This window comes from Neofelis nebulosa, chromosome 10 (genome assembly GCF_028018385.1).
Source record: "Neofelis nebulosa isolate mNeoNeb1 chromosome 10, mNeoNeb1.pri, whole genome shotgun sequence".
In the NCBI taxonomy this organism is placed as follows: domain Eukaryota; kingdom Metazoa; phylum Chordata; class Mammalia; order Carnivora; family Felidae; genus Neofelis; species Neofelis nebulosa.
In genome coordinates, this window is record NC_080791.1 from 67,897,166 (window position 1) to 67,918,970 (window position 21,805).

General features: G+C 48.7%; 1 protein-coding gene across 3 annotated transcripts in view; it reads right to left on the bottom strand.

Moving 5' to 3' along the window:
* The window catches only part of GALNT18 (polypeptide N-acetylgalactosaminyltransferase 18), a 351,823-nt gene that overhangs the window by 160,057 nt on the left and 169,961 nt on the right, over positions 1-21,805 (bottom strand). For all 3 annotated transcript variants that reach the window (XM_058688252.1, XM_058688250.1, XM_058688253.1), the window contains exon 2: positions 16,210-16,402. In XM_058688252.1, coding sequence (XP_058544235.1) covers positions 16,210-16,402 — 193 coding nt within the window. The remainder of the gene's footprint in view (positions 1-16,209; positions 16,403-21,805) is intronic.

The following is a 21,805-nucleotide window of genomic DNA, read 5'->3' on the forward strand; positions in this document are numbered from 1 at the left end:
CAGATTTAGTTACACTCTTAAATGGTATGAAAAAGCAAGTCGTGCAAAGGCCTGGTGGGGCTGAGGGAATAGTGCTGTGACTGGAGAAAAGCAACTGGCTCATGGAAGTGCAGTGAAGGGATGAAGGGGGTGGGGAGGTAGAGGGAGGGACTTTAATGAAGGACAAAGACTGGAAGGCCTCCTTAAGCTCATCAAGACCCTTTCCAAAAAAATTTTTTCTTGTTGTGAAAATGATTTTTCGAACAGCCATCAGAAAGTTTGTGGCCAAAAGTCCAGTCCTCTAGCTAGTGCTCATTTTTTTTTCAGTGTTTATTTATTTACTTTGAGAGAGAGAGAAGGAGGGTACATGCATGTGTGGGGGGGAGGGGCAGAGAAAGAGGGAGAGAGAGAATCCAAAGCAGGCTCCATACCCAGCACAGAGTCCAACGCGGGGCTCGATCTCACAACCGCAAGATCACCACCAGAGCTGAAACCAAGAGTTGGATGCTCAACCGACTGAGCCACCCAGGCGCCCCTGCCTAGAGCCTATTTATAGCTGTCAAGACCAGCAGCTGACCTTTCCGTAGGCATGAAAACTGACAAAAGTATCAAGATACAACCCACTCACTGACTGCATTTAAAAAATAATTCAATATATGACCAAACTGCTGGCACGTGACTTTGTATCATTGTTTTTTTATGAAGTGCAGTGCACAGCTCCCAATAAGGTTGGTACAGTGGTACATGTTGGCTGTCCTTCCCACTAACCCCACCAGCTGTGCAGACTGTGACCCTGTGTCTGGTAGCACTTCTCCAGAGGGTTCCTCAGAGCCCCACTAACCATAGATCCAGGTGGTTCGTAGGGGTTTTCCTGAGCCGGGGGTTAACAACCCTCTACTCCCTTCCCTTCTTCCCTTCCCCATTTTCCCCCTCCCAAGGAGACCAAGTTGAATTTCTCCCAGTACCAGCCAGGCCCACTAGACGGTTTGAACCCCCAGGGCTATAGGTCAACTCCTGATGGCCTTTCCGTAAGCAGAATGGAAATGTTTTCTTTTACAAGCTAAATTCTGATCACCATTTCCATGTGAAAGACTCCTTTGAACATAAGGTTTTTCTACGCGGGCCCTTCCGAATGGAACACCTAGTGCAATACATCATAATGGTGGGCGTTTATTGTCTGCCTCCCCCACTATAACCAAGCCCCCCAAGAACCAGGGCTGTATTTTGCTGCTGAGCTATCTTCTTAAACCAGAGTCTGCCCACACAGTAGGTTTTTGGAATTAAACAGAGCTAACAGGGCTGCTTATTTTATAGAAGGCCGACATTTTATATGCATGCCACTGACCCCGGCGGGTTCCTTTTTTTCTGCAAACCTCCTCCCTGGGTCAGAGAGTCAGGGCCTCTCTTCACCAGCAGGGTCCTTCCTCCCCGGAACTTATGGCCCCAGTTCCTCACATTCTGTCTCCAGCAGTTCTAAGTTTCTTTGTACTGTAATTAAGTGATCCCTCCAGGCCAAATGTCCTGACCTCCTTAAATCCTTCCTTCCTCTTTTTCTCTCTTGGGAGCTGCTCAGGGTCCCTCCAGCAACAGCTGCCTTGCCCTGGCCTCTCTCTCTACACCTGGAGGCAAGCTCCCTTACCCTTCAGTTTATTTGAACCTAACCCCAAATATGGATGTGGCTGAGCAGAGAGGGGGGAAGGGTGGGCAGGATAAGAAAGACAAGGTGAGGGGCACCTGGGTGGCTCAGGTCATGATCTCACAGTCCGTGAGTTCGAGCCCCACGTCAGGCTCTGTGCTGACAGCTCAGAGCCTGGAGCCTGTTTTCAGATTCTGTGTCTCCCTCTTTCTCTGCCCTTCTCCCACTCCTGCTCTCTGTCTCTGTCTGTCTCTCTCTCTCAAAAATAAATAATAAGTGTTAAAAAAAATTTTTAAAAAGAAAAGAAAAGAAAGACAAGAGGGGCCCGTTTTTAGGGAAAGAGTGTTAGAGGGTGGATGAAGCCACCCAGGCCGAGCTCCGCCCCAAGCTGCCACGTGACCATGGGTGGGCCACTTCACTTCTCTGTATGTCCCATCCTAGAATGAGGGAGGCAGAAGAAATGATCACCTAGGTGTCTTTCTCTATGAAATTCGACATCTTCTACCTCCCATGTGGTGAAAGGAAGACACCTCGTTGAGGAAAGAGTTTGCAAACCTCCCTGCCCTCCCATCCAGCACCTGGATTTGGCCACCACTAAATGCCACAAGAAACACCCCCTTACTGCCATCTTGATTACACAAGGTGGCCAAATGTCCCGGTTTGCCCAGGATTTCCCAGTTTCAGCCCTGAAAGTCCCAAGCAAGGCGGGACAGTAGGTTGCCCGATGAGTAGACGACAGTGTCCCTAACCTTCTTGGGGGCAGGAACAGAGCTTGCTCACTCACGACTGCGCTCCCACTGCCCAGCACAGTGCCTGGCCTGCGGCAGGCACTCAGTCAGCATCCGCCGAATACACTGACGCTACCCTTTCAAAGTGCCCAACACACAGACACCAGCACACAGTCTTGGTTCCTATTGTCTTCTCGACGCTGAAGCAGAACTCGCATTGCTGGAGAAGGAGGCATAAAGAAGGAGGCAGAAGAGCACGTTAGGCAAGAGGTCCACATACCTGCCGGTCACACTCACCATCATCACTGCCGAACACAGGACACAAGCCTGCCGGCCCAGGGCAGCCCAAGGCTTTCAAAAGGAATACACATTCAAGAACTGCTGTGGAAGAGAATTGTTCCAGACCTCAGCCCAGCACTTCTATCCTCCAGGGTCTGGCCCTCACACCCTCTGCCCCCCAGAGCCTGCTCCCCACCTGCTGTGGGTGTCTGCCTCTTCCCCCACTCACCTCCCCAGAGAAGGACCAGAGGACATGAGAGTCAGAGGAGCCACACAGGCCTAACCGGCCTTTCTTTCCTGACGCTTCTGGAGAAAGCCTGACTGTACGAGACCTGCTCCTTACTCATTTTGAGAAGAGGCATATTCTCCATAAAATTAAGCCATAAAAGTTCCCTTTTTACTTTTATTCTTGTTCAAAGTCGAGCCATTTTCCACTAGAGATAAAAACAAGGCATTTCTGAGAGCGAGTACTAGGGCTGTCTAATAAGCCGGAATTGATGGTCATGATAAACTCAACTTTATCGATCTCTGCACACAGAAGGCGATGCGGGGTGGGAACAGCTAAGTAAGGGCCTCTCGGCCGAGCTCCCTGAGACTGTTGTGAGCTGCTCATAAGGCACATTTATATCAAGAGCTTCAGTGCCACTGTTGCCTGTGAGAGACAGTGGCCAAGTAAGCAGGGCCAACCTAGGCTCCTGGCAGACGGGCGCTGCCCAGAACAGCAGCCAGAAACCTGTATGTGGCATCAGTGGATTTTCCGCCTACATGTGGCATCAGTAGATTCTCCCCTCCCTATGACCTCGGCAAACCTACAAGCTCCCAGTCCATCTGGTGATAATTCAAAGAGGCTGTTTGACCGAGGGTGAGAGAGTGGGTAGACTTCTTCCAGAATAAAGGTCAAAGTCAAATGTTTGCTGATGCTGCTGCCAGTGCAAGGGGTAACCAGGTCCACCATGCTAGGGTTCTGGGAGTAGGGAAGGGACCTTCTTGGACCAAGCAGTGAGAAGATGACACACCTAGGTACCCAAGGGTCCCCAGCCCCTCTTCCTTCCCAGGATTCTCCCAAGCAGCCCTCCCTGCAGCCATGGTCAGCACACGAGGGTTCAGAGATACCATTAACCACCTAGAACATAAACCTTGGGACACTGCCTTCTTGGCCCTTTGAGGCCGCCAGTATCCTCGCCCCAGCTTCCCCCCTACCACCTGCACCCACAGGAATTGCTTGATCCTCCTCTGGCCTTACTTGGGTACACTGTTGGCATCTTCTAGACTTTTCCAGATTAGATAGTCTCCCAGGCTTGCCAGCGTCCAGTCTGCTGGACTTAATGAAACCTAAAGATAGGTCAATGTAGGGATTCTCACTGAGCATGAGGACAGTCAAGACTTTTACTCTCTCTGGCATCTATATCTCCATGACCTCTGTAGCTAAGAGACTGCATGGAGCTTGCCACCCCCACTGCCCATGGACCCCATGTAGAATATTTGGAAATTATAATAGTAATAATTTCCATTTTCTGAGTGCTCATGATTTGCCATAAACCATGCTAAGAGATGTAGGGATATTTTTACTCTCCCCCTGCCCACCCCCATTTATTCCTTCTTAAAATCCTATATGGTAAACATATCTATCCCCATTTTATAGATGAGGGAACTAGGGTTAAGACAGTAAGTTATTTTCCAGGGCTTAAACCTGGCCTCATTTGTCTCCAAAGCCTGTACTCATAATCCCTGTTAAACTAGGGTCTGTATCTTCCTTCTCACTCTCACCCAGGGATGCATCTGGCAAAACAATGGTGTTGTGACGACCCAGATACTTGATTGGGGGTGGGGGCACAAAACATAAGTTACTCCAGGATGCCAGCTCTGATGAAAGATGGAACGGGTGCAGTATGTCTAGTAGGATGATGGGGGAAAATATAAACACTGCTGGGCACCCGAAGCCTAAACTCTTCCTGTTGCATTGTTCCCATTGGGATAAACAATCCCAGTGACTCCTTGTATAAGGGTGTCTGGGTCTTCTGTCCTGTGGCTTCATCACTTGGCTCATAACTGATGGGACCAGAGACCTATTCCTGAGCCCCAAGTAGCTACCAACAGCCTGGCTGTCAGCATACAGGGAAGCCTCACTCAAGACTCCGTGTAGCCAGATCTGGCAATCCTGAAGAAGGACCAGCAACCCTATCAAGCTCTTTCTCATGGGGAGGTTGAACGTGAGATACCCCAAGAAGGCAAGAGGCAGGAGGCAGGAGTCTGGGGCAGCGGGAATGATGGAGTTGGAATAGGACACTGTCAGTGAGATGGAGACACAGATGGTCACCACTAGAGACACAGAACTCTAACAATGAGCCAGGAGGATGCAGACTTGAGCTCGTCCATGATGTCTTCAACTATACTGCCCTCTTCCATACCTAAACACATGGCTTCGAATTGTATGATTACGTGACTATGTGTGAACATCAACCCACAAAGAATCCCACCCCTCTGTGGTTGCTGAGTGAGTTCAGTTCCTTGCTCTGAGAGAGCACACAAGACCCAGTAAAGAGAGAACAAGTATGACTCCTGGGCTGGAATTGGATGTCCCATGATTCTCCCAGCATCCTTCGCTTTTCTTGCATGCCACTTATTTGCTATTGCAATGTGTTTTTCTGTGATTGTTTAACAAACAGCAGTGTCTCTGCTAGACTATAAACCATATGAGGTCAGGGCACCTGGATGGCTCACTTGGTTGAATTCCTGACTCTTGATTTTGGCTCAGGTCATGATCCTAAGGTCATGGGATTGAGTACCATGTCGGGCTCTGTGCTGAGTGTGGAGCCTGCTTAAGGTTCAGTCTCTCTCTCTCTTTCTCTCCCACACACACACAGCCCCTCTTCCCTGCTCATGCTCTCTCTCTAAAATTAATAGAAAATTAGAAAAAAAATTAAACGGCATAAGTGTAAGACCACACCTGCTTTACTCACCAGTATCCCTACTGCCTCACATAATGGTCAGCACAGAGAAGAAACTATTGAGTGTCTGGCTCAATGAACAAATAAATAAATAAATAAATAAATATTTGAATGATGAAGAGTAGAATTAATTCAGACCCACGAAAGCCCTGTGGGTGGGAATTCTACCATGAGCTGACAGAATAGGAGTCACTGAGTCAAACATTCACTCCCTGACTGTATGAGTTTCCTAACACTAACAGAGTTGCTGTAAAAGATCATTGTAAACTTGGGCCTTAAAACAACACAAACGTGTTCTTTTACAAGGAAGGCACAGAGAGGCTGGTAACTTGCTAGAGGTCAACCAGTTTGTAAATGAGAGACCCGGCCTTGGAACCCAAGTTTCAAACATCAGTCTATAACCTAAGCAGAAACTTCATCTGTTTGTTACCTAGTTTCTCGCATCCTCCAAAAAACCAAAGGGGTAAATGGAGGCAGGCAGGGTGGGGATACCCAGAGGCTTCTGGGACCTGGCAAGATACCACATCTGGCCCAGCTGTGGAAGAGACAGCAGACACCTGAGAACTGAGAGCTTTACCAGTCTGCAAGGCAAGAGAAATAGACCCATCTGGTCAGGGTGCAGATTTTGGCACAGAAACTACGGACAGGTAAACTACCAAGGAGATGTGATCATCAGAGTGTCCAGCTTTAGTCCAGAGGGAGAACTTCTACAAACGTTTTTCAGGTGATTATACAATTTCGAGAAAGGATCTGCTAATATCAAATGTTGATTGTAAGTAGGACAAGAGGGAAAAGAGTCATTTGAAATGTAAACACCTGTAAAGGAAGCAGGAAACCATTAGTTCCTAAAAGGATCTTACTGGAAACCCAGGGAAAATAGACTCCTGGGGGCTACATGGACAGCTGCCTAGAGAACAAGCAGGCTGGCTCTGGTGGAGAAGACCAAGCGTCTCCATGTGGTGAGTCTGTTGGTAAACAGGTCAGGCCCATGGCAAGGAGAACATGGGGTAGGGGAAGGTGAGCCCCTTAAGTCAGGAAAAGGAAGATGGGGCATCTCTGCTCTCCAGCAGAGCCTGGCCCTGGGCCTCTGATACCCAGAACTCTGGAGCTGGGGTGAAATCCCTCTATGTGATCTGCCTGGCCCTCCTCTCATCTAGTGCTGGGGCTGATGGCCTGGTCCACGTGGTTCCTTGTCCACACGGCAGGACTCCAGGTAGTTAAAGTCATGGTCATGTCCCCCAAGCCATCTCTTTTACAGATCAAAGACCCAGATGATACAAGGAACAAAAAATTAAATAGCAGCGACTATGGGTCAGGCAGTGTTCTGAGAGCTCTCCATTCAACCTCTGTATTACTATCTTTAGCTTGCATATAGGAAACTCAGGCATAGAGAGGCTGGAGAACTTGCTGGAGGTCAACCAGCTCGTAACAGCACTTTATAATCTAAGCAGAAACTGCATCTGTTTGTCATGTTACCCGCTTCCTCTCTTGGCTTGTTCTCCTCTGAACATCCTCTTCTTTCTCTATATCCCTTAAAATCCAGTTATGCAGTTGTGATCTGAGTGGCAAAACAGACAAAACTATCACCTTCCCTTTTTAAGACAGTATATTTCTATTAATATAGCTCAAGATTATATTATCTTTAAGAATAACCCACAGGATACTGTTGGCCCATAAGGAGCCTAACACGAAGAATTGGAACTGTTTTCGCCGAGTGCGTTAGTAAAAGAGTATTTTCCCCCCAAATGTGTGTGCTTAACATCTCCAGGGTGCTAGCAGAATCATTAGTAAGGGTGTTCCCTCCTTGTCCTGAGGCAGCCCTCACGGAGGATTTCTGGGTCACCTCCATAGAGCTAAGATCCCAAACTAGAAAAACTCACTGGGGCAGAGGAGGGCCAGGGTGCTGAGGCAGTGTCCTAAAGACACAAGACCCAGGTAAAAATACTGGTTCTGCCGCATACCACCCGTGGGAACTTCAATACATTTCTTACCTTTGCAAATACTCCGTATTCTCCTAAATAAAACAGAAATAATAGTAATTACCTCCTAGAGATGTAAGGATCAAGTTAAATTAGAACATGCATGTTAAGCAGTTTGCACAGCACCTGGCACCCAGGAAGGGGGCAAGTGGTGCTCTTGGTGAAAATCAGCAGCCCCTGGGTAGCAACTCACACATGGTCTAGCAAATATGATCCCAGCTGCTCCCCCTAGAGCCCTCCCCCTTGTCCCCCAGGACCAGCTACATAATATGGGGGGGCCCAGTGAAGAAAGAAAAGCTGGTGGTATTCAGAAGTTATTCAGAATTGTTACACAGTAACGGTAGAGCATTAAACCAAGCACAGAACCTTTCCAGCCTTCTTGGGATCCTGTGCAGAGGCTGCACACACAGGAGTTTCCTAAATGCGAATATTGCTGCTGGAAGAAAGCACTACAGATGTGGTGGCTTAGAACAACACGCATTTATTATCTTATAGTTCTGGAGGTCAGAAGTCTGATGCGGGTCTCACAGGGCTAACATCACAGTGTTGACAGGACTGCGTTCCTTTTTTGAGGCTCACAGCGATAATCTGTTTTCCTGCCTTTTCCAGTATCTAAAGGCTAACTGCATGCCTTGGCTTATGGCTCTTTTCCATCTTCAAAGGCAGCAACAGCTGGTGGAGTCCTTGTCACGCTGCCACCCCCCTGGCTCTGACTCTTCTGCCTCTCTCTTCCACTTTGAGTGCCCTGTGATTACACTGGGCCCATCTAGATAAGCCAAGATAATCTCTTTATTTTAAAATCAGCTGAGAACAACCTTAATTCCATCTGCAACCTTAATTCTCCATTGCCACGTGCTATACTATAGTCAATGGTTCCAGGGATTAGGACATGGGTGTCTTTGGGAGACCATTATTCTGTTTACTCCACACACCCATGAAGCCAGGCCTGCTGGCCCCCAAAGTCCAGAGATCTCAGATGTGTGTCTAGAGACACACATGCTCCATGAGAACCCTACAGCCCTCTGATCCATACATGCAAACCTGTGGCCACACCCCAGTGACAGCAGCAACACCCACAGCCACCTTGCTAACTGCTCCTAGGTGGACTGAGCCCCCTGGCTCCATGCTGCATTCTCTCTCTGCTATAATCCCATCCTGATCCTTTCTACTTGATGTTCATACAGGATCTCTCCAGGTCAGGACTAGGGCTATGTGTGTGTGTGTGTGTGTGTGTGTCTGTGTGTGTGTGTGTGTGTCTGTGTGTGTGCACCCATGCACCTATCTGTCCCAGTTGTTCCCTCCTGGGGTTGCAGAAAATAGTCTTAATTCCCTTTAATCATCCCCTCGTGCTTTGGCCTCAAGCTTGAGCCCACCAGTCAACCCAAAAGTCAGTCCACACTATTCCTGGGAGGGAGGGACTAAGACCTAGGGGGACATTGGAGAGAAGGGTGACATCATCACTGATAGACTCAGGAGTCTCTGGCAATCAACCAGCAAGAGGCCAGAAGCAGTACCTGCTAGAGGCTCTGCCTTGAACTACCTTGGAGGTAGGCCATAGGGTTGCCATGGCAACTTCAAGCCTTGAACCTTTCACCCAGAGCTCCCCCTCTCTTGCCCACATCCACATGCCCACCAGATCAGGTACTCATCCCTTACACTTTCCTGGCTCCTGTTCAGAAATAACAACCACTGCCTGCATAAAAGGATGAGATGTGCCCCTATCGTTTTGGAACTATGGGCTCCCATATGCCACCTGCTCGACCCGCTGTCACTGGGGTGGGGGCCCGCCCTTACTTTCCTGCCCTGAGCTGGTGAGTGGCTCCAACCCCCATGATCCTCCTTCCCCACAATCACAACCCATCTTCTCAGTGGCTCCCCAAAAATGCCACCTCCATCCCCTCCAGCCCTCAGGCAAAGACTTCCCTGAGCTCTTTCTTATACCCTCATTTTCCAAAAAATTGATACTTCATCTACATGCAGCAAAATTCACAGATCTTAAGTGAACTTGATGAGTTTTGACAAATGCATATTCTTATGTAGTCCACACCCCATTAAGACTTGTTTTTTCCCTTCTCTCTTTTTGCCCCTCATAGGTTATTTTAGGGCCTACAGACAAGGAGGAGGAGGGTGAGCACTGGGGGGCAGGAGCATACAGAGACAGCCAGAGGAATGTTTGGAGCTTGCCTCTGGGGATGTGAGGGATGGGGCAAAGTCCAGCCTGGGTGGGATGCAGCCTTTCTTCCCTTCAATCCTGGGGCCTGGGTGTCTCTCCAACCCAGAAAGCAAGAAGGCATAGCCCTGCCCAGATCCGGCAAAGGACCCTTACGGGGTGAGGTCTAGGAGGACCACCAGAGGAGGATGCCAAGGCCCTGTCTCTCCTGGGTCTTCTTACCTGGATGGCCAAGGGCCTACTCTGCTCTTGTTACAACAATGAAGACAGAATGAATGGTATTTCGATTTCCCTCGAAGCCAACTGTCCTGGAGCCCAGAGGAAAATCGTCCTTCCTCTGCCCAGATGAGACTAACAAAACTGCCACACTTCCGGTTCCCATTCCCTTCCTTTTCCAGGGGAGGGCCGTCACAGATCCTAAAGGGAAGCTCCTTGCAGATGCTTCTCTGGGTCCTGCCTCCCTGCTACACAGAAGAACAGGGCTTCCGTGGGCCATCAAGTCCAGCCCCTGACTTACTACAAACGTGTAGGAATGACTCCTCTTCAGGGAGGCCAGGAGATGGTCAGCAACCTTTCTGATCACCTGTCCTGCTCTCCTACCACCTTCCATCTGGATTCCTGCTACAGTGTTAGCTCCTTGAGGTTTCTGTCTGACGCTTTACTGGGTACCTGGCACACACTTGGAGCTCAATAAACGTTTGTTGGATGAATACATTAATAAAGCCTAGCAACACGCTGGCTGGACTTTGTTCCTTCTGCTGTGTATAAGGCACTGAGTATAGTATGGTCCTTTTAGCCAGATGGAAAAATGGGTCAGATTACCTCTTGCAGCACCAAAAAAGGAGACAAAATAAGGGACCAGTCAGAGATGATGGAAGAGTGGGTGGGGCAGGATTCGGAATACCCACTTTCTGGTCCAGGAGTGAAGCCAAGCATAACGTCAGGGTTAGGACTTAGAAGAGCAAACCCAAGAGGAAGGACAAAGAGCAGAGTGTGAAATCCAAGCACACCTCCAGGGGCAGAAGTCCCCACGGGCAAACAGGAGGAGGGGACAAAGGCACTGAGAATGAAGCAACACCCACCTGGCCTGATTCTTCTGGAGACTGTCCCTAGCATGGTGCTTCCTCTCCAGATGCTGCCGCTGCCCCACCCACCCTACCTCCAATCCCAACATTACCTGTAACAACGGCATCGTTCTCTACCTTGATGATAGATTGTATGCTCACCAAAACAGATTTTCCAACACTTAGAGAAGACTTTCCTGACTCAGACGAACTGATCAGCCCAGTGCTACATACTTTAAAGCAGTCCTCACTCCCAAGAGAATGTCACAGGTTGACACCTCAAGGCGGTAAGTCTGGTGGCAGTTACAAACACAAACCCTGGGTTCAGTCCCCAGCCCTAACACTAGTGACCACGAGCAGATTTTATCTCTTCATGCCTCAGTTTCCTCTTCGGTAAAATGGAAACTAATAATAATACTGTCAAATAATAAGAAATATATATATTGGTCTCTACCCCTGGTTTCTGCTAATATTTGGTCTTTGAGCCCAGTTCCTGACATGGAGATCCTAAACACTTTGTCATTTCCTGACTGAAAGTAGTATCTGACAGAGCTCCTAAATCCCTTGGAGTTTCCTGGGTGATAAGAGCATCTTTTTTTTTTTTTTTAATGTAATTTATTGTCAAATTGGCTAACATACAGTCTGTAAAGTGTGCTCTTGGTTTTTGGGGTACATTCCCGTGGTTCATCACTTACATACAACACCCAGTGCTTATCCCAACAAGTGCCCTCCTCAATGCCCATCACCCATTTTCCCCTCATCCCCACCCTCCCCTCCATCCACCCTCAGTTTGTTCCCTGTATTTAAGAGTCTCTTACGGTTTGTCAATAGGAGCATCTTTTGATCTAATGAGGTGACTCTTGATGGGCCCCGAATGAGAGCTGGTCACCAGAAAGACCAAACCATAATTAGAAGTTTGAAACTTTCAGTCTAACCTCCCCACACAATCCTCTGAAGAGAGAAGATGTGCTGGAAAATGAGTTAATAATCGATCATGCCTGCATGATGAAGCCTCATAAAGTATGGGTTTCAGAGAGCTTCCAGGTTGGTGAACATATCCACATTCCAGGAGGATGATGCACCCCAAGCCCACAGGTACAGAAGCTCCTGTGCCGGGGACCCCCCCAGCTCCTGTGCCGAGGACCCCACCCAGGCCCCCCCCCCTCCTCATCAGACAGTTCATCCATATCCTGTATTATATGCTTCACAATCAACCATTACATGTAAGTACTTCCCTGAGTTCTGTGTAATTGCAGGCAAGTTCCTGAATTCAAGGATGGGTCATGGGAACCTCACTTTATAGCCAGTCATTCAGAGGCACAGGTGATAACCTGACACTTGTGATTGGCCTCTGAAGTGAGGGCAGCATCATGGGACTGAGCCCATAACCTGTAGGACTGACTACCGGAGGTAGATAGTGCCAGAACGGGATGGAATTGTAGGGCCTCCAGCTGGTGTCACAGAATCAGCTGGTATGGAAAAACCCGACACATCTGGTGTCAGAAGTATTGTGAGCAGGAGAGCAAAGAACACCGTGTGCTTCCTGGACAAGTACCCACTCCAGCAGGTTACTGCGAGGAGTCAAACAGTTAACATAAATAAAAGTGCCAGACGCATCCCTGCAAACATGGCTCAAGCTATATAAATGTTTGCCAATGTAATTTGAAATAGGATGATAGTAAAGACAGTGAAACAAATGTTTCCAAACGGAGTTAAACAGGATAAGCTAAGCGATGACCTTGTTACAAGGCAGGAATGGTTTTAGGGAAGTTAACAGACAAAGAGGGGCACTTTTACCTAAGCACACCCTTGTTTTGAGTGGTCCCCCGACAGTTCTTGGGTCTTTGACGTGTGTCTGGCACGGGCTCTGATTGAGCCCCTCCAAGTAGACGCATAAAGAGGAACTGCATTCTTTTTTTTTTTTTTTTTTTTTTTTTTTTAAATTTTTTTTTTTTTTTCAACGTTTATTTTATTTTTGGGACAGAGAGAGACAGAGCATGAACGGGGGAGGGACAGAGAGAGAGGGAGACACAGAATCTGAAACAGGCTCCAGGCTCTGAGCCATCAGCCCAGAGCCTGACGCGGGGCTCGAACTCACGGACCGTGAGATCGTGACCTGGCTGAAGTCGGACGCTTAACCGACTGCGCCACCCAGGCGCCCCGAGGAACTGCATTCTTAAAGCCACTGCAGAGAGGACTGCTGGGGGCGCACTCAGAAGGCTCAGCGCTACCTTTTATCAGGGATTCCATTTTTCCTCTATAAAGAGTCACTGTGCCCAACAGGGGAGGTGTGGAAACTCCATAAACTGTAGCTTTGTACAGAGGGAAGGTCTTTCTGTTGGGACTATTGCTCCTTTCCAATGGCTCAGAATTCTGCCCACCTGGAGTCCTTCAAAGATCCTTTCTCAGCAAAGTCCGGAAATCCAGGCTGGACTGGCCCCCAAAACGTGCCTCTTCCAGAGCATGCTTGCAAGGGATGGCCATGTGGCCTCTGTCCATCCCCCCCATCCCCAACTTCCTGTTTCTCTCCCATGGAAATAGGAAGGAACAGCAACAGGGCACCTCTCTCAATGAAGGGTTAGGGGCTCCGGCATCGGTTGGCTCTTAACAAGACAGCTGCGGGCTACCATCAAAGACCAGGATTAGGCATCTGGATACACAGTTTCGGCTCAACTACTTATCCAACTGTGTGACCTCAGACATAAGACTCATTACACTTTCTGTTCCTCAGTTTCCTCAACCCTGAATGGGAAGAATATGCCAGTTCTTTCCCTACCTCCATCCACTTCAGGTTGGCATGGTCCAACAGGGAAGGGCATTCTCAACAAGTGGAGCCCTATGTAAATACCGTTAATTGTTATGGTCATGTTGCAGTCTGTAAGATCTACCCTTTCCTTCCTTAGCTTCCTTCTGATTTCCTTTCTAACGTGGAACAAACGTGCATTGAGCTAGGCCTGAGTTTTGCACCAGAGCTGGCTGCAAAAAGTCTGCAGCTCCTGTGCTGCCAAGATCAAGGCCAAGGCCCCTGCAGAAGTCCTGGGGCCCCGACTCCTCTTGAGGACTCTTCTTCCAGAGCGTCTAGGTTCTGCCCACATCAGACCTACTTCTCCGCAGCCCCAGGCATGGTGCCTGCAGCACTCCCGGAGGGCTGAGACCTTGTGGCATGGAGATAAAATCACCTTCAGGATATTCCCAGAATCCAACCCCATCCCAACACCTGCCTACTGCCATCATGGTCCAAGCCACCATCGCATCTCACCTGCCTATGCAGAAGCATCCTAACTGGACTCCCTGCTTTCTCCCTGGCCCTTTCAGTCTGTTCTCAGCACAGCAGCCACAGGGGCCTTTAAAAATGACAATCAGAGCATATTACTAGTCTGCTCAAGCCCTTGGATCCCCATCTCACAGAGTGAAAAGTACACCCCTTGCAGCAGCCTGCAAAGCCCTTCCCTGGCAATTCTCAGCCTGGGCTGTATACTGGAATCACATGAAAGTTCTAAGCGATACAGATAGAGTGTCACTTCTGGAAACTCTTTAACTGGTCTAGGGTGTGGCCCTGGCATCAAGATTATTTATTTATTTATTTAGTTCGTTAGTTAGTTAGTTAGTTATTTTAACGTTTACTTATTATTGAGAGTCAGAGAGAGAGACAGAGCATGAGCATGGGAGGGACAGAGAGAGGGGGACACACAGATTCCGAAGCAGGCTCCAGGCTCTGAGCTGTCAGCACAGAGCCCGATGCGGGGCTCAAACTCACAAACTACAAGATCATGACCTGAGCCAAAGTCAGATGCTTAACCAAAACTGAGCCACCCAGGTGCCCCATCAAGATTATTTAAAGCTCCCTATGAGTTGAATGTGTAGCCGAGTTTGAGAACCACTAACCTACTTGATCTGCTTCCTGTTGCCCCTCTGCCCTCATCTCCAACTACTGCCTTCATGCTTGCTCTGGTCCAACCACATGGGCCTCTTTTTTCTTTTTCAAACATGCCAAGCACACTTCTCCTACCTCAGGACCTTTGCACTTGCTCTACCTAGAAAGTTTTTGCCCAGGTATCCGCATGGCTTGCTTCCTCATCTCTTCTGGATGTTTGCTCACATGTCACCTTGTTAGTGAAGTCTTTCTCTCCACCTCACTAAAAACTCAACACCTCCTTCTATTCCAGGAAATCTCTATCTCTGTCTTCAACTTTCTATTTCTTCATGACATTTGCTACCATCTAACATGGTACATATTTTACTTTAAAAAATTTTTATTTTATTTTATTTTATTTTATTTTATTTTATTTGAGAGAGAGAGAGAGAGAGAGAGAGAGAGAGAGAGAATGAACAAACAGGGGAGAGGGGCAGAGGTAGAGACTCTCAAGTAGGATCCATGCTGGGGCTCAATCCCACAACCATGAAATCATGACCTGAGCCAAAATCAAGACTTGGATGCTCAACCCATAGAGCCACCCAGGCACCCCTGTTTTATTATGTGTCCCTGCCCATCTAGAAATGCAAGCTCTGTGAGGGCAAGGATTCCTGTCTGTTTTGTTCACTGCACTATCCCTGGGCCTAGACTATGCTGATACATAAGAAGTGCTCAGTAACTATCCTTTATGTGAATATATACTCTTCTAGCCCCTTGTAGATCCTCAGCTGCTCTTTCAGCCCTAGAACCCAATCAGGTTCTCCTTGGGCCAGGGAAAAACCATACTCAATTATACAGTACACAGTAGGTGCTCAATAAATGTCTGTGGAACTGAACTGAACTTTCCTCCCTAGAAAAACACAGCCTCCAAACCCAGCAGCAAGATTTTTCCTAAAAACCCCAGATACAAGCTCACTGTGGTTTGCAACTTTAAGAAAATTTTAAAAATAAGGAGAAAGAGGGGAAAAGAAGGCATGGGGGGGGGTGAAGCTCACAAAAGTTAATGAGATTTTCTCAGCTGTGGTACGTGCCCACACTTTTAATAATTAGGAGTAATAAAAACTCTAACTGAACCTTAAAGGAACATCTTCTGTGACAAAGAGAGAAGTCAAGACAGACTTCTGCGTCGCGCATAATGACTTGTTAGCTCTGGAAGATGGATAGACTTTAAAATAGTAATTTATAGGAAAAAAATAATTGTTCATAAAAATGCAACTAATTGGGTTAAAATGACTTATTAACAAGAATACTGGATGATTCTAAAGCCCATAGGGAGCAAATTAGGTTATTAATCCTCAACGCTTCATGAAAGAAGCTTCCCCTGCTTAGCAGATGGAGAAACTGAGGCTGAGGGAGGGGGAGAGTGAGTTGCCAATGGAGGCTGAGGGCACAGACCCTGCGGGAGAGGGACCCAGGAGCCCCAAGGCCCTGTCCTGACTCTATCCCCAGCACTGTGGTGACCCCGTCTCCCCACAGGCAGGTCAAAAAGGGCCCAGCCACTGACTCTGCTCACCCACTGGGTCTGAGGTCAGGCAGAGGCCGGTCGAGGGGCAGACGGTCACTGAGGTAGGCGTTGTAGCCGTAGTACTGGAACTGCTTCAGGGCCATGCGCCGGCCTTCAGGGCTGAGCTCCTGGCCCCAGTGTGCAAACAGAGAGGAGTCTGTGAAGGGCTCAGCCTCTGCCTCCTCAGGCTTGGCGGGAGCCTCTGGAGAAAGAAGGGACAAGGAGACAGTGGGTCAGAGTGCACCCCTGCAAATGCCATGACAACCCCTTTCCCTTCCTCACCATCACCTTGCATACAACAATCTTATCCCCATATTTGGGAGCTGTGGGGAGGACGGACTGTAATCTTCATGCTTCCCCAAACTCATTTATCCACCCATTCATCCATTCATTCATCCAACAACCACTAGGCACAAGGGATACAGAAATACATCCTACAGGGTCTACCGAGAAGCTGAGGGATGTGATCCAGATGCCCCATGGCTTCAAGTCAGAACTCCCTCCTTTCCAGTCGGCCTCCCCACCAGAGATTCTAGCCTTAGCCCTCAAAATGGGTTTCCACTTCTCTTACCCAAGATTACACCCCCACTCCCTGCCGGTCCTGGGCTGGCCCCACACCCAGGCCCTCCAGCTGAGGTTCTGCTCCCCTTTCCAGCTCTTGCCAGCCCACCTCCCTGTCCGCTGTCTGGTCTGATATGAGTTGCCTGGCCCCACCAAGCGCCATTCACGTGGCTCCAAGGACCTCCAGCCAGACTGCCTCCTGCTGCGTCCAGCCTGTGCCTACCAAATAGGGAATCACTGGCACAGAGGACAGCCCAAAAAATCCCCAGTCACCCATGCATTGTTGGCACTGCTCATTGGATCCCTGGTAGACTTTGTAGGGGCAGCCCCCACACTAGGATGAGGAGAGCTCATGGTTTCCCTGGAACTTTCTAAGAAAATGAAGAGGACATTATTACCTATAAGAGCAGAAACTTTGGATTCACACAAATATGGATTCAAAGAAATTCCCGCTGCACCATTCACTGGCTACATGGCCTCAAGCAAACACTCAATGTCTCTGTACCTCGACTGCCCCATTTGTAATGCAGGCATACTAATATCTACCCATGTCCGCCCCCACAGGATCTGAGAGGATTACATACAATAATGTATATACAGCACTTCGGCTAGCATATGTCTCAGAAAAAGTACACAATAATTGGTAACCAGCGTAACACATAGCAAGGGGAGCCTGGCAGGACATTTAAATCTTTCTTTTATGGGGGCAAAAGGTAGGTCTTTCCACGACATAGGCTGGTGGGTCAAGACTTGGGAATTTATTCTAAGGGTCATTTAGTCAAGGTCAGATATCAGAGCAATTGGACAGAGATGCCAAGCCCACTGGACGATGCCCTCCGTGTTCATAAACATGATATAAGTGAGAGATGGCGCTGGGAGTCTGGAAACGAGACAGAGACCAGAAGGAAGCAGAAGTAGGTTGGGGACAGAAGAGGCAGGCTTGGGATACTTACTAATGATCCCTCAGCCATCCAGGCAGGCTTGGGACTTTTGCCAATGTCCCCTCAGCCATCTGTATGAAGTCAGTAGGTGTATGAAACACCTATGTCGGATAACTTAAAGGCACAGGCTGGGCACAGGTGAAGGTCTAAGAATGCAGAGTCTTCGAGGTTAAGGAGCTCAGAGCTGCAGACTACAGTTCTTACTATCACTGCCTCTTGGGGGGAACGCACAGACATACCCCAAACCAGAGGTACATGAATCTCCTGGGATAACCATCATGGCTAGTCCCCACTGAGTGCTTTCCATGAGTCAGGCTCTGCTGTGAACGTTTTTGCCACATCAACGCATTGCACCCTGCGTGGTGGGAACTATTATTGTTTCGACTTCACAGGTAATGAAAGTGAGGCCTGGGGAGGATGAGAAACTTGCCCTGATTCACTCACAAGGAGGCGAAGTAGTGGAGGGTCAATCCCGAGAAGTCTGTCTCTCCAGGCGGTGGTCCTAACTGCTACACCATACCCCTTCTACGTGGCAATGGGCCGGGACACACATGCGTTCCAAAGACAAATGTGGCACGCCAATTTTCCTTCAAGACACGGAAGGAAACTCAGGTACCCAAAGCAGATTAGGATCTAATAAGGAGTAAAATACGAACTGCGTGTGCATTTCTGTGACAGGGCAAGCATTTTTAGTACTTGTGGTGGCCACTGCAAGTTCCATGCCAGAACTCAGGGCCCACTTGCTCTCCCCTACGAGGCATAAGTGAAGGGAAGCACAGGGTTTACATGATCGATCGTCAAGGTCCTCGCCATCCCTAAAAAGATGTAAGACTCGTTCGTGTGGAATGTTGGGGTAGTAAAAACCTAAATCAGTGAGCCAACTGAATCATATGATATTTAAAAGAAATGGAGTTTTACTGCTCTCACATACCTAAATGGATATTACCAAGTAAAATGAGATCAGTTAATGAAAAAATTATGATTCACAATTAGACCTGCATTGCATAAAAATGTATTATAAACATATTAAAGTCCTCGGTTCCACCACACGCCCCTGTCTTTTTGCTCGGCATGGGTATAAACCACAACGAACTGGAGAGCAGTGGGTCTCGAATGATAAGCCGGGGGGGCACAGCAGCAGCAAGAAGTCCTCTTCGTTGAATTCCTGCCCAGAGCCAAGCACCGTGCTGGTCCATGTCTTTACCCAAGGTGATCTCTGTCTTGCTCATGGGTGTGCCCTCCACGAGGGCAGGCTGACATCTGTCTTAATCCCTGCTGCGCCCCCAGCATGGTACACAGCTCTTGCGAGGGGCTCAATATACCATTTTAAAATAAGTTACTTGAGGTGCCTGAGTGGCTCAGTCGGTTAAGCAACTGACTCTTAGTTTCAGCTAGGGTCATGATCTCATGGTTTGTGAGTTCAAGCCTTGCATCGGGCTCTGAGCTGACAGTGCAGAGTCTGCTTGGGAGTCTCTCCGCCTACTCCCACCCCCCCGCCCCACCCCCTGCCCTTCCACCACTCTCTCTCAAAATATAAATAAATGAAACTTTTTAAATATTTTTTTTAACGTTTATTTATTTTTGAGACAGAGAGAGACAGAGCATGAATGGGGGAGGGTCAGAGAGAGGGAGACACAGAATCTGAAACAGGCTCCAGGCTCTGAGCTGTCAGCACAGAGCCCGACACGGGGCTTGAACTCACGGACCGTGAGATCATGGCCTGAGCCGAAGTCGGCCGCTTAACCGACTGAGCCACCCAGGCGCCCCAAAACTTTTTAAAAGATAGAATAAGTTTGTTGAACAGTAGCCTGTAGGGTTAGTTATTCGTTCGACATGAGGAAACCAAAGATGAAAAGGTGAAATGACCAATCCAAGGTCATCCAGTTGGTCAGGGGCATTGAAGAAGGTCTGGCTCCCTCCAAACCTCACTTTCTTCCCTCTATATCACGAATGACAAACTACAGTCTGAGGGCCAAAGCTGACCCACCACCTATTCTGTAAATAATGCTTTGTTGGAACACAGTCTCATCCATGTGCTTACATATTATCTACGGCTGCTTTAGAGCTACAAGGGCAGAGTTGAGTACATGCAACAGAGCCCATGTGGCCTAAAAAGTCGAAAATTCTCAACTATCTTGTCCCTCGAGAAAATGTGTGCTCTACATCTTATACCAGACATCCAAAGACTGGTTAAGGGTACTGGTTGCTGGGTGGCTCAGTCGGTTGAATGTCTGACTCTTGATTTCAGCTCAGGTCATGATCCCAGGATCGTAGGATCGAGCCTCTAAAAATTGGGCTCCATGCTGAGTGTGGAGCCCATTTAAGATTCTCTCTCTCTCTCTCTCTCTCTGTCTTTCTCTCTGTTTCTCTGTCTCCCCCCCCCCACCACCTGTCTCCCCCACTTATGCCCACTCTCACTCTCAAATTAAAAAAAAAAAAAAAAGAGTAGTGTCAGAATCCTGGGGACACTCCAGATCTACCATTTACCAGCTAGACTAGCTTACCTGCACCTTAGTTTCCTCATCCAGAAAGTGTCATTGATCATAACAGTGACCTTTTCATAGGACACGTGTGCATACTCAATGAGATGTCCCATGTAAGGAGCTTAGCACAGTGCCTGGCACATGATAAATGTTAGCTCCATAAAGGTTAGCTAGTAAGGAACCACAAAGCCCCATGGCCCCACTAGGGTGTTTTTCTGACAACACCTCTTGAGTTCAGATGGGGGAGATAAATGGCCCTGCCCTGAGGTCCCCAGCTCTGAAAGATGTAGTTACTGTCTAGGCCCCAGATGAAGCGTTTCCATGTCCACTGACAAGTGGCCTGCCCTTAACTGGTCCTAGACCCAACTCCTTTATCTCTCCAGTAAGAAAACAGTCCTACATGGTCCTCAGAAAAGGAGGACCATCTTTGACATGGTGTTGTGACGGGCAAGGAGGCTTCAGGGAGGTGCCCAGGCTAGGACCAGGGTCCAGGGGCATCTGGATACATCTGGTGATGGGCCAGACCAAGGGCTGTCTGTCAGCCCAGAATGCTCCTCTTAGGAGCAGACTTGGGCTATACTGGAGTATAACATTTCCTACTGGGGTCTAGACCTCCTTGGGCACACCTGACCAACTGAGGGGTGACTCAGAAGAAGTATATATCCAGACAGCTGAGAGCTCCCCAAGGGGAGCTCATTCAAGGCGGAGACTCAGTGGGGCACAGTGAACTCAGCCTGATGGCAGAGCCAGAGTTTAGAGGGTTCTGAGTACAGCACAAACTCTGTAATCCCAGTTCATTCCTCGCCCAGTGCTGGTGCTTGTCTGGGTCCTAGGGAGAGGGGGCTGACAGGAAACACATAGGCCATTTCCTCAGACAGCCACCCATAGGACCCGATAGGCACCCGTGGAACTCAGAGGCAGGGAGACATTCTCCCACCTTCCTGCACTATGAGCTCTGTGGCATGGGCAGGAGGGGGGCCCCCTACAGGGCGTGAGCAGACCCACAGGCTGGGGGAAACACTACCATGCTATACGCCCTCTCTGCGCAGTACCCTCCAATGGCCAACTATCTCCTCGGCATGAAAGACTGAGTCCCAACTAACACTAACAAGGCCCTACAAGGCTCCCTGGGATCAAAACCTGAGAGCCTCCAGAGCTCACCCCCTACCACTGCTCCCCTGTCTTCTCTAGTCCAGCCACACCAGCCCCTCGGCCCCTCGCAAGACTCACTCAGCATATCTCACCTCAGGGCCTTTGCTCTTGCACTTCCTTCTATACCCTTACGACTAACCCCCCCTCACTTCCTTTCCGTCTTTACTCAGAAGTCATTTTCTCAGCAAAGCCTTTTCTAAACATTCAATCTCAGTGTTTCCTCCACACCCACTACAGGACTTTTTCTATTTGTCTTACTAGTTGTTTGTCTTTCCTGACTCAAATGTGAGCTCCACGAAGTCAGGGACTTGCTCTGAGGAGCCCCCAGTGCTTAGAACAGTGCCTGTTCTAACAGGTGCTCAATGAATATCAGGAAAATGAATGAATGGGGCAGTAGCAATAGGTCAGAAGAGGAGTCAGTAAGCCCCCTATCCACCAGGGACTCCCCAAATCCTCAGAGGGGATTGA